This window comes from Eptatretus burgeri, chromosome 11, assembly GCF_056783735.1.
Source record: "Eptatretus burgeri isolate ZD-2024b chromosome 11, Ebu_testis_v1, whole genome shotgun sequence".
Classification (NCBI taxonomy): domain Eukaryota; kingdom Metazoa; phylum Chordata; class Myxini; order Myxiniformes; family Myxinidae; genus Eptatretus; species Eptatretus burgeri.
This window is the reverse complement of record NC_140971.1, coordinates 95,991,110-96,003,612: the sequence shown is the minus strand read 5'-3', so window position 1 is coordinate 96,003,612 and position 12,503 is coordinate 95,991,110. Positions and strand designations below refer to the sequence as shown.

Here is a 12,503-nt window from a genome sequence, read left to right as displayed (position 1 = left end):
TGACTGAAAGGCCATGACATATGTATAACATCAGTGTCATGCTCATCAAACCATTGGGTGACCACACGGGCTCTGTGTATGGGGACATTGCCATCTTTGAAGACACTCCTCCCGTGAGGAAAGAAATTCGGCAACCGTGGGGTGAAGATGATCACTCAGTATCATTAAGTAGTGATTGGCATTGACCTTGCCTTCTAAGGGAATGACTGCACCCAAACCATGCCAGGAAAATGTGCCCCACAACATTACAGAACCACCAGAATCCTTCACTGTTGGAACGAAGCACTGAGGGTTGTGGAGTTCTTGAGGTTGGCGCCACACGTGCAGTCATCCGTTTGTCAAGAACATGGTGAAGGATGATTCATGTCACCACCATATCACATTTCTCCATGCTCAGTAGTCCATTGCCTGTGCTCTTTGCACCACTGGACTCGCAAATGTGCATTGCCAGGTGTGGCGAGTGGTTTATGCACTGCAACCCGACTATGGTATCCCGCTCTGTGGAGTTCTCTGTGGGCCGTTTATTGTGAAACTGGCTGCTCGCATACCAAGTTGAGATTCAGTCAATTAATTAATCTCTAGTTACTTTCCTGATTTGCCTTGCACTTCAAATTAATGCATGGATATCACAATCCTAGCGTATGTGCTTCCGCCCACTTTTGCCCTTTGTTGATGATGTCTTTCTCTCAGAGTTCCATGCCGACAACACCTTAGACACCGTTACTTGTGAAACATCAGCAAGTTGAGCTAGCAATTCGTCAGTGAAGCTCCTGCCAACACACCTCAACAATCACCCCTCTTTTAAAGTCACTGAGGTCTCCTCTTGCATCAATGCCAGCCATAATTATAAGCAATCAGGCCTGTGCAGCATTTTTATAGATGATCCTAAGCATGCTGGGATGTTATTTGCTTAAGTAACACATAGGCCACATCTGTGTGGAAGCTGTTGGTTTCAATATACTTGGTGTCACTCATTTACCCAGGTATTTCCATTTTTTTGTCCACTACCTGTAGATCTCAGTTAGCTGAGGTGAGAAAAATGGAAGAACGGCAAAGAAGACACAAGCTGACTGGAAAGCACCACTAATTGTACAGCATTGTCACAAGCAGTGGAGGGTGAGGCAGGTGGAGAAATGTGAACACGTAAGCAAGCACAAAGTTGAAAGTAGACATACTTACAAAGAGCAAAGTTTTAGTGTCGTTAAGTGCCTTATCCTCAGCTGCCTCAGCGAGCCATCGCAGCTGCACAAAGCAGCAGCCAGGCAGTGCAGAAAATCAGAGTTTGGAATTAGTGGATCAAAATGACATGGACAATGAGTAAAAGCACTGCCTAGAAAAAGCAAATAAGTAAAACTACTAAAAGCTACTTTCTTCATAATAATTAAAAATACAGTACACAGAGAAAGGGCCAAATTAACACATAATGACGACTGTTTCTAACCCATTCAGACAATTATTACCTCCACCGCTGAAGGTGGATGGACATTGTGTTTTCACTCATTTATCTGTCTGTCTGTCTGTCTGTCTGTCTGTCTGTGCGCAGGATATCTCAAAAAGTTATGGATGGATTCGGACAAAACTTGGTGGACAGGTCGGGTGTGTGACAAGGACAAATTGATTAGATATTTGTTGAGGTCTGTATGCAGATCTGGCCTATCAATGGGATTCAAACACATAAACTGTTCAGCATGGTGGAGGTATGTGTTCTACTCAGCACTCGGTAGACACACAAAAATAAATATCAGCAGATATACTCTGACAAGTGGGAGAATGACAAAAGAGCAGAAAGAATTTTAAAAAGAGCTTGACAGGATAGGGATCGACAAGGAAGGCTTTTTGGAATGGCTAAGAAGAGGTCAAATGAATTGGGATGGAAAACGAGTCAGCATAAATGCCCAAGACCAAGGATACGACACTCATGCCTTGAAGAAAATAGCAGGATTGAGTCAATCAGACAAATGTAGGTTTTGTGGGTAAGAAACAAAAAGTATCAGTCACTTCCTTTCGGGATGTAAAAAACTCATGTCGGAACAGCTGTACACAGAAAGACATGACAGCATCTGTAGAAGAATCCACTGGCACATCTGTAAACATTTCAACATCCCAATCCCACAACAATCATGGAAAAACAAACCAAGTCCAATTCTTGAAATGAACATATAATGCTCATGCATGACAAGATAATCCCATCAAGTGTGGACATTGCAAACAAGGAATTGCATCTGGAATTATTGTTCAAACACAAACATAGGGGCAATATCACTGGGCGCTCACCTGGAAGCGGCAGGATAAGATAACCAGGGAGCCACTGGTTGGCATGGATTACCCACAAAATATGTAACGGAGAAGAAAGTAAACACCTATGGATAGATTTTTTAATGCCATGAACAATCTTTGATACATCATGGGTGATGAAGGTTGTGGGGAGGTTTCATCAGAATTGTGTGTATAGTTTCTGAGAAGAAAGCAAATACCTATTTTGGGGGGCAACCTCCCCCCCCCATCCCCACCACATAGACCCGTTTTGGCCTCAAATTTGTTAATGACATAAGCAAACTCTGGTACATGGATGATGAAGGTTGTGGTCAAGTTTCAACAGAATTGTATGTGTAGTTTCTGAAAAGAAAGCAAATACTTATTCGGGTGGGGGAGGGGGGGGAAGGGCAACCCCCATGGACTCCCTTCGGGCCCGATTTTTTATATGCCATGAACAAGTTTGGCAAATACACAGTGATGAAAGTTGTGGTAAAGTTTCATCGAAATTGTATGTGTAGTTTCAGAGAAGAAGTTGCAAGGATATGTGGATGGACGGACGACGTGCCATACCATAAGCTCCCGGAACTACGTTCCTAAAAAGCAAAACTCAGTATTGTTGACTGAGATTTCAGTTCCCAATGACTTTGGACTAGGTCAGGTCAGGTATGGGAGCATGCGCCGGAGCAGCGCGTCGCTGCGACCACTTTCCGCCAGTACTCCAGGGGCCTCCTTCTGGCAATCCCCCAGGCAGACGCCTGCCCACCCCATCTCCTTGAGATGCTGATCAACCTGCTGCAACAACAAGGCACGCTGTCATCCCATTGGCCTTCTCCACTCTTGAGGCTTCCTCACTGAGAGAACATGGTGAGCAGGATGAGCGTCAGGAAAACGAGCCACATGTCCATACAGCCGCAGCTGATGCTCACGGACTATGCAGGTAACAAATCTCATTTGAGTCTCTCTCAGCAACCCTTCATTGGACACAAAGTCCAACCAGCGATAGCCAAGGATTCTCCAAAGAGACCTGGTACCAAAGGAATTAAGTCTCCGTCTCAGATCCCTGGTCAGAGTCCAAGTCTCACATCCACAGAGCAAGACTGGAAACACCAAGGACCTGAAGACTCGGACTTTCGTCCTCCCGCACAGGTACCGGCAGCGCCACACTTCATGATCCAATTAATCCATGACTCTCCAGGCCAGACTCAGACGTCTGTTGAACTCTGGTTCACAGCCAGCAGAGACATGAAAATCATTGCCAAGGTAAGTGATTCTCTCCGTGACTTCAACATCCTTGCCACAAACAGGTACAGACAGGATAGCAGCATCCAAGATGTCATTGAAAGCCTGGATCTTAGTTTTGACCCAGGAAACCTGTAATCCCAGTGGTTCTGACTCCTCATTCAGCACCTCAAGGGCCACCAAAAGGATATCTAAAGTCTCTGCAAAGATGACTGCATCATCTGAGAAATCAAGGTCAGAGATTTTGACATTCCCAAACGATGCACCGCAGCTTGATCTTTCCGACATCTTCCTCAGAATCCAGTCCATACAAGTGCTGAAACGTGTGGTAGCAAGTACACACCCCTGACAAACTCCAGTAACAACTGGAAATAAGTCAGAGATGGTATTACCACATCTCATAGCACTTTCAGTTCCAGAGTATAGTTCAGACATCAGATTGATCAGTTTTGGTGGCACCCCACACAGACCAAGAATCCTCCAGAAGGCATCCCGATTCACTGAATAAAACACTTTACAGAGATGAACATCGGCTGCAAGCAGCCCCTGCCGAAACTCTCGTCTGCGTTCAGTGAGGACCCGAAGAGCAAGGATACAGTCAATTGTTGACCTCTTTGGTGTAAAGCCTGACTGCTCTGGACACTGGTACTCAAACAGATGGTGGCAAAGACCTTGCTCGGGACTGAGAGCAGCATCACCCCTCGGTAGTTGTTGCAGTCTTGGCGATCACCATTCCCTTTCCAGAGAGGGACAACAAGGCCCCTCTTCCAATCAGTTGGGATGATGCCTGTGTTCCAGGCAGAGCACTGTGTTGACTTCCGGTTCCGGTTTTGAGCAGCGAGAGGTCTCCTTTGGGGCTCCCTGCTGACTTCTCAAAGCTAAGTTTCCGGTTGTTATTTGTCCCGTTTTAACTGTTTAATTTTCTCACCTACATGTTACTGTGTGTAGCGAGTTCGGTTTTGTTTCAAAAATCGTGCTATTTTGTGAGTATTTTTGTCGACGTTCTTACCTGTGCTTGAGGCCTAGGCGTAGGCTTGAGGCCTACCGGTTCCACTCGGTGTTCGATCGTTTTTTTTTTGTTGTTTGTTTTTTCTCCCCATTACCTTCATTTTCTATCCTCCCCATTACCTTCAATTTTGATCCTCCCCACTTTCCAAACATCCCCCATTCTCCCAACTCATCTCTTTCTTATCTCAAAAAAAAAAAAAAAAAAAAAAAAAAAAAAAAAAAAAAAAAAAACCTACAACAACAACAACACGCTCACCTTCTCCCAATTCTGCTTCTTCTTCTTCTTCCTCTTAACTTCCTCCTCGTCTTCTTCCTCGATTTTTTTTTTTTTTTTTTTACACTTCCATGACCTAATCTGTTGAACTCTCTCATATATTAATATTAACAAAAAAAAAATATATATATATATATATATATATATATATATATATATACACCCAACAACAACAACACGGTCACCTTCTCCCCTTCTCCCGATTCTGCTTCTTCTTCTTCTTCCTCTTAACTTCCTCGATTTTGTTTTTTTTTTTTTTTTTTTTTTTTTTTTTACACTTCCATGACCTAATCTGTTGAACTCTCTCATACATTATTTTTAACAACAAAAACGATCTTATAATGCTTCATCTTCCTCTCTCACACATGTGGTACTCTTTACTGTTTCACAATGCACTACTCTTCTGCTATTTTAACAGACTGCTCTCATTTCGAGCTCTCCTTCATTCCTTGCCTAAAAAATCCAACTATTACAGCGCTTCTCTCCATGCTCTGAATTCACCTTCATTGCATCCATCAAGAATTGTGTTAAATCGCATCTCTGACCTAAAACTTTTAAAAACCACAGTTTGCCATGGATGCTCGCTTTCCATCAACCATTCTTTTTTTCCAAATTCAGTGCCAACTCACCCCCCTCACCCCTCACTCTCACTCTCACTCTCAAAGCAACGATCCCACTCTTCTTCCTCCAAGCCTCCCTCTCACCTCTCTCAAAAATCCCCGCCTCACCTTTCTCCCACCTTTCATCCCCCTCACTCTTCCTTCTCAAAGTTGCCCCCCCTCTCATCCACCAACCTGCCTCCCTCCACTGCCCTCTCACCTCCATCTCTTCACCGCGCCTCCTCAAATTCTCAACTGCCTTCTTCCTTGTCTCTTGTCCCCCTCTCCCCCAGCACCACAGAGCCTTTTCTCCTCATTCGGCCCCCTCCCCTCGCAGTTCTGCAATACCCCACACTCCTTCAGCAACCCTCCTTACCTGCCCCCTCGTCCCTTGTCCTACCCTCCCCCTCCCCTCCACCTCCCCTCCACCTCCTGCACCCAAAGCCTCCTCCCCTTCCTCTTCATTAAAAGTGTGGACCTCAAATATCCGGGGCCTTCGCTCAAACCTTTCAGATCTTTCCATACAGGTTGCCACTGACAAACCAGACATTATCTGCCTAACAGAAACTTTCCTCTCCCAAGACGTGTCTGACTCCCAAGTATCTCTCCCTGGCTACTCCCTCTTACGGTATGACAGACCTGAGCCTCGTCCTGGTGGAGGTGTTGCTCTCTTCATCAAAGACTCTATTCCTCACTCTCCATGCACTGCTCTCACTCCCCCACACCCCCAGGAATACCTCTGGCTTCGGCTTCCCCTCCACTCCCACCTCATGTTTATATGTGTACTGTACCGTCCACCGAACAGTGATGACTCCATCTACATCTCACTATCCGAAAACATGGACCATCTTCTATCTTCTCATCCAAACTCTCTCTTCCTCTTATGTGGTGACTTCAATTGTCATCACGCCAGTTGGCTAGGTGTGGGTACCTCTCTCACCTGCCATGGCACCTCAGCAAAAGCTTTCTGCGACTCATTGGGACTGACTCAATCGGTCAACTTCCCGACCCGGATCTCAAGCAATTGTACTCCATCTCTTCTGGATCTGATTTTGACAAATTTCCCTGACAATATCTGCTGCTCTTCCTTCGCTCCAATTGGTTCTTCTGACCACGTCCTTGTTAAAGTGGACATCTCTCTGGCTGTTATCAGAGAACCACCTCACCGCCGTCGAGTCTGGAATTTCACTCAAGCCGACTGGCAGGGTCTCCGAGCAGCCATCAAACTTACAGACTGGTCTCCTATCACTACTTTCTCAAACATCAACTCATCCTGGGAATTCTTTCAAAGAAACTTGCTCTCCCTCATGCACAGATTTATCCCCTCTCGTGTTCAGTTGTCTTACCCTTCCTCCCGCCCTTGGTTTACTGAAGCTTGTGGCGAGGCAGTTGTCCTGAAACAACTTGCCTTTGCCTCATGGAAAGCAAACCCAACTGAGGGCAATCTCAGTTCTTTCCACAAAGCTCGGAACAAGTGTGTATCTACCCTCAGGAGAGCCAGAAAACAACATCTTTCTCATCTCAAGTCTGAACTCTCATACCTCTCTCCCTCCTCAAAATCCTGGTGGCGTTTAATCAAATCTGTTTCTGGTGTATGTTCCCCCTCCATCCCCTCCCTTACCTCAAATGGCCGCACTGCTGATTCCACACGTGATAAAGCTGAATGTCTAAACTCGGTGTTTGCAGCTAAATCTTGTGTCCTAAACCCATCACTATCTCTACCCACTTTACCCAGTCGCACCCAACTGTCCCTGGACTCTGTATCCTTTTCTCCTGACAAGGTGGAGAGCTTGCTTTCAAACCTCGAGTCAGATTCTGCAACCGGTCCAGACGGCATCAGCCCACGTGTCCTCAAAGCCTGCTCTTCTGCTCTTGCTCACCCTCTCTCTGTTCTATTCACCCTCTCATTTGCCCAAGGTCATCTGCCATCTGCTTGGAAATCTGCTAACATCACTGCCCTGCATAAAAAGGTGCAAAAACAGATCCCTATAACTACAGACCAATCAGCCTTCTCCCAATCATCAGCAAGGTGATGGAATCCATCATCGCCTCAGATATGAAATCCTTCCTCTTCTCCAATGGCTTGATTTCCAATCATCAATTTGGTTTCAGACCAGGTCACTCAACCCTGGATATTCTGCTTCTGCTCTCCCATCAATGGATGGAGGTCCTCAATGCCAGACAGGAAATCCGAGCCGTATCCCTGGACATATCACGTGCTTTTGACACAGTCTGGCACCCTGCACTACTCACCAAACTCTCTTCCCATGGTATTCAAGGCCATCTCCACTCATGGCTCGCAGACTTCCTCTCCTGTCGCAGTCAACGTGTGGCCCTAAATGGAGTTCTTTCATCCCCTCTTCCTGTGCAGGCTGGAGTTCCTCAAGGTAGCGTTCTGGGCCCTGTTCTTTTTCTGGTTTTCATCAATGATCTCTCGGACTCTCTGGAAAATCCTCTATTTCTCTTTGCCGACGACTCCACCCTCTGCCGTACCATCTGTCATCCCTCAGACCGGCAAGCAGCAGCTTCTTCACTCACTGCAGATCTGGATAAAATCACAAACTGGTCCAACACGTGGAACATGTCTTTCAATCCAGACAAATCTCACACTCTCACTATGTCTCTTCGAAAGGACCGTTTACAAAACCCCCCATCCACTTTCTCAACAATCCTCTGGAAGAAGTCTTTTCTTTCAAGCTTCTAGGTCTCACTATCTGCCATGACCTTTCCTGGGAAAGTCACATTTCCAACCTCGCCTCAAAAGCCAGTCGCCGACTGGGAATCCTCCGTCGTGCTAAGTCCTTCCTCGGCCCTCTTGAGCTCCTGACCACTTACAAAGCTTTTGTCTGTAGCCTGATGGAGTACTGCTCTCCCCTCTGGGCTGGTGCTCCTGCCTCCCACCTTTCTCGGCTTCACGCTGTCGAAACCAGGGCATTTAAGATCATCGGCATCTCCCGCAATGAAGCTGAGTCTTTGGGCCTCTCACTCAATCACCGCAGGTTGGTCGGTGGTCTTTCTGTCTTCTACCGACTCCTCTCCAGCGTTGCCCCCCTGCTCTCTCTGCGATTTGTCCCTACCACATTTCCACAGGGTGCTCAAGGTCCGCCAACAACCCCTTCTGGTAAAACTACCAAAATCACGAATCACTGCCCATCTTCACTCTTTCATTCCTCTTTTTTCCCGCCTTTGGAATAAACTTCCTCACTCTATTCTTTCCCATTCTTCCCTCCAGGCTTTCAAAACAGCTGTTCACCACCACCTCTTATCTTCCCCCATCCAAATCCTCGATCTTTTCTACACCCGATAATCCACCCAAGCCCACTTCCTTCATTTCTCCTACTTTCCTTCCTGAAAGTCCCTGAAATGTCCATCTTCTCTTCGCCATGTTCCCCGTCCCATCCCCATCCCTCTCCCTTCCACAGTTCACCTAATGTGTCTGTTCCCCACTGTTTTGTCCCTTCCACTCCCGCCCCTCTTGTCTCATGCCTCCTTGCTGTGAGTTGTGTGTTAGCTCTCATACGAGCCTCGACCAAGGTATACAAAAAAAAAAAAAAAAAAAAAAAAAAAAAAGCACAGAACTGCATGCAATGACATGAGTGCAACATTTCCACCAGCCTTGAGAAGTTCAATATGGATGCCACAGATCCCAGGAGCTTCGCCCCATTTCAACCGGTTCACCACAGTCTGTGTCCACAAAAGAAGGTGGACCACAGTTGATTGGAGGGTCAGCAATGGGGATAGTAACCCTCGTGACATCCAACTCGACAGTTGGTGGATCAGCCTGGTACAGCCCCGCAAAGTAACTGGCCCAGTGGGCCTTAACTTCGGACTCCGCTGTCAAGAGTCCACCACCCTCTGCTCTAACTGGAGTACAGCGAGGGACGGGTTTGGAGAAACGTAATGTGCGAATTCCTCGGTAAGCAGGAAGAGAATCACTTTACCACAGGTGATGTTCTACCCCCTCACAGATTCCTCGCACATAGGCCTCCTTGTCCACCCTTGGTGCAAGTACAGTTTTACGCCTCAGCTCTGCCATTCAGCCTGGCCCTGCGACTCTGGTCAATGGTATCCAGTGTCCGTTGAGAGATAAAATTCTTCTTCGCCCAATGTTGAGTTCCAAGACATCCACCAGCAACATCAAGGACGGTGGTCTTAAAGGCATTCCACAACTCTTCAGGGTCCCTCAAAGCACCCAGACCCCCCCTCCCCCCCAAAAAAATCTCCACTCAGCCTGTTCGCAAACTCTTCAGCTACTCTCTCATCCTTGAGCTTGCCAACATCCAGCCTAGGCTGGGATGGTACTATTCTCCTGGATATAAGCTGCAACTTCAGAGTTGCTCCAAGAAGCCTGTGGTCAGTCTTGAGGAACTGAGCATTCGAGTAGACCTTGCCGTTCTGCGTCATCCTCCAGCGTCCATCAACGAGCACATGGTCAATCTCCTTTGCCACACCACCAGCATTGGAATACCAAGTCCAGCAATGAGCCTGTGGGCACTGAAACCATGAACCAGCCACCCTAAGTCCATGACTTCTTGCAAAGTCAAGGAACTTAGTGCTATTCTGGTTCACAGTTTCAAACCCATGGGGTTCAACACACGTCTCATAACCATCCCTATCAGTTCCAGTCGATGCATTGAAATCCCCCATGACCAGAAGAGTATCTCGCCTGGGGCACTGATCAACCACAGACTCGAGCGTGGCATAGAATGCATCCTTCATGTGAGATCACTTGCCTCAGTCGGAGCATATACAGAGACCAGGGAAATGACACCCAAGGAGTGACGAATCCTTCGTCTGATAATACGTTCGTAAACACGCTCGTTGGTGTTACCTCAATTATTATGGAAGTCAGCTTATTGGACACAGATACAGCAACCCCTTGGGTGTAGTAGGAGTAACCACCCACCATGATCTCGCCACAATCTGGTCTCCGAACCTCAGAGAGTGCTGCAATACCGATGTCCAAACGCTTGAGCTCAGATGATAACAGAGACAGGTGATCATCCTCTCTTCGGGATAGGACATTCGAGGCACCCACCCGAAGGGGCCGTCTCAGGTTAACCCAAGGAGACCGCCGTCTGGTAGACAACACCTCGGCACCACCCTGACACACACACTACCGCAATCTGGTCCGGAAAGGTTACCCTGTGGTTTTCCTATCATCAAATATTGGGGGTCCCAAAGGTTTTGCCCCAATCCCGTCATCTGGTGAGCTACCCTGTGAAGGGCAGCTGCACAGAAGGTACTCCCACGGAGTGGATTTTAAAAATGAGGGCAAGAAGATTTGGAAATTGAAGAAATCTGAAATCGTACCAGCGATAGTTGGAGCTTCAGGATTCTAAAGAAAACCCTTACCGAGTGCATAAAAATCATTCCAGGGAATGATGGTGTTGGCTCAGTGGTTAGGGTGGCGGCTTGGGATCCTAAGGTCCTCAATTCAAGCCCCGTTGGCCGCTGAATTAATACACCAGGGGGTTGACTCAGCCTGTCATCCTTCCGAGGTCGGCAAAATGAGTATGTGTGTACTGGTAGAGGGGCACTGCATTAGCTACATAGTCACGCTTCCAATAAATGATAGCTACCCCGGCAGCTAAGCTGCCATACGCAAGAAGAAGATTCCAGGGCATACCATGACAAGCAAGCTACAAGTGGAAGCTATCAGAGGTTCAGTGAAGATTCTGAAAAGATTCCTTGGAACGAGGCTATGAGAACGAAGTTTCACAGTTTGCTTCATTAATAATGATCCTTTACCAAAAAAGGAAGTAGAGATTTTGAGCTGTGGGAGACCTTTCTCCCACCTCCTGAACCCCACAAATGGAGATAACAACAAAACAGATAAGCATATACAGCAAAGTTGAGGGACAAAATCGAAGGAGACTTGGGCAGATAATGAGTGTGGGGAGGAATGAGGGGTAGGAGAGGACGCGCAGATTTTGTATCGCACTCTGCATTCCGTTTACCTGCTTGGCCTCATCTGGGGCTTTGAGCAGCAATGCATTGAGAAGAGCCACGGCATTCGTTTGTATTTCCTGATTTGACCTGCTCACAAACAAGGAAAACAGCAAAAGACAAAACTATATAAAAAGAAAAGTTGTTGAACTGAAGCGTACGAGGTACTTGTGAACTTTAGTGGTTCTTTGAAAGCTCCTGTGATGACCTGTGATGACGCGGAAAAAAAATATACCACTAAACATGATAAAGATGAAAATTACGTTTTACAAAGCAATTTCACCAAGATAATTAAACTTTTGTGCAAACCTTATACAAAGTCAAAAAGAAAAATTGCTAGCTTGAAACGGTTCTTTAGTCTATCAATTATAATAGCCCATGAAAACAATTAGCAAACACTAATTTTGGAGAAAATAATCGATGAGTATCAGTAAAAACAAAAGCCTTCTTTGAAACTTCGAATTGAAAAAGGCTAACATGACAAGATCGTTTGACCCAATGCACTTTTGAAAACTTAAACCATAAGTGGACAAAACTTATGTGGGCACAAGTTGGCCTTAATGGCCAATCACAGGTACAACGAGAATGGCACTCGGTAGAGCGCACACCTCCGCCATGCAATGCCTGATCCATGAGAATATATCGGGCCCAATCAATACATTTTTGAAACATACTTTGTAGTACTATATCGTTTTTGGCCCTGCTTCTCAATGGTGAAGAATTACTTTCAAAATTAAATAACACTCGTATCCAGATTCGGATTCAGATCTTCACCAAAATAGAATCAATTCCTATAATTATTAGCAAACTCTTAAATTGCTTCTCTTGCAAACCCAACAATTGATAGATACTTTTAAACTCAAAATACATCTTTCTCAAGCAATGGGAACCTTTCTTCTCAAGCAAGCTGGCAACAGGATGAAGAGTCCACTCTATGCCCAATTCATCGACTTCACCTGTGATTGAAAGCACTTGATGTGGTATTTTCTGCAATACTTCATGAGGCCACTGGTATCTATCAGCACAGTTTATTAAGCCAATCCCTTGTCTGGTTTATGCAGACAGCCAAGCTGCGACATTAGACAACCTTTTTTTTTTTTTTTTTTTTTACTATTTTGCTTATGACAACACCATATCACAATTCTAAAACCAAGTAACAACATTCTCCTGCAATGTCA

General features: G+C 46.0%; 1 protein-coding gene across 6 annotated transcripts in view; it reads right to left on the bottom strand.

Moving 5' to 3' along the window:
- LOC147017701 (engulfment and cell motility protein 2-like) overlaps nucleotides 1-12,503 on the bottom strand; it is a 361,388-nt gene that overhangs the window by 146,974 nt on the left and 201,911 nt on the right. For 5 of the 6 annotated variants that reach the window (XM_085847513.1, XM_085847516.1, XM_085847515.1 and 2 more), the window contains 2 exons: nucleotides 11,337-11,415; nucleotides 1,180-1,242 (listed from right to left, as the gene is read on the bottom strand). In XM_085847513.1, the coding sequence (XP_085703639.1) occupies nucleotides 1,180-1,242; nucleotides 11,337-11,415 (142 nt within the window). The remainder of the gene's footprint in view (nucleotides 1-1,179; nucleotides 1,243-11,336; nucleotides 11,416-12,503) is intronic. The other variant, XM_085847517.1, reaches the window with a different exon arrangement.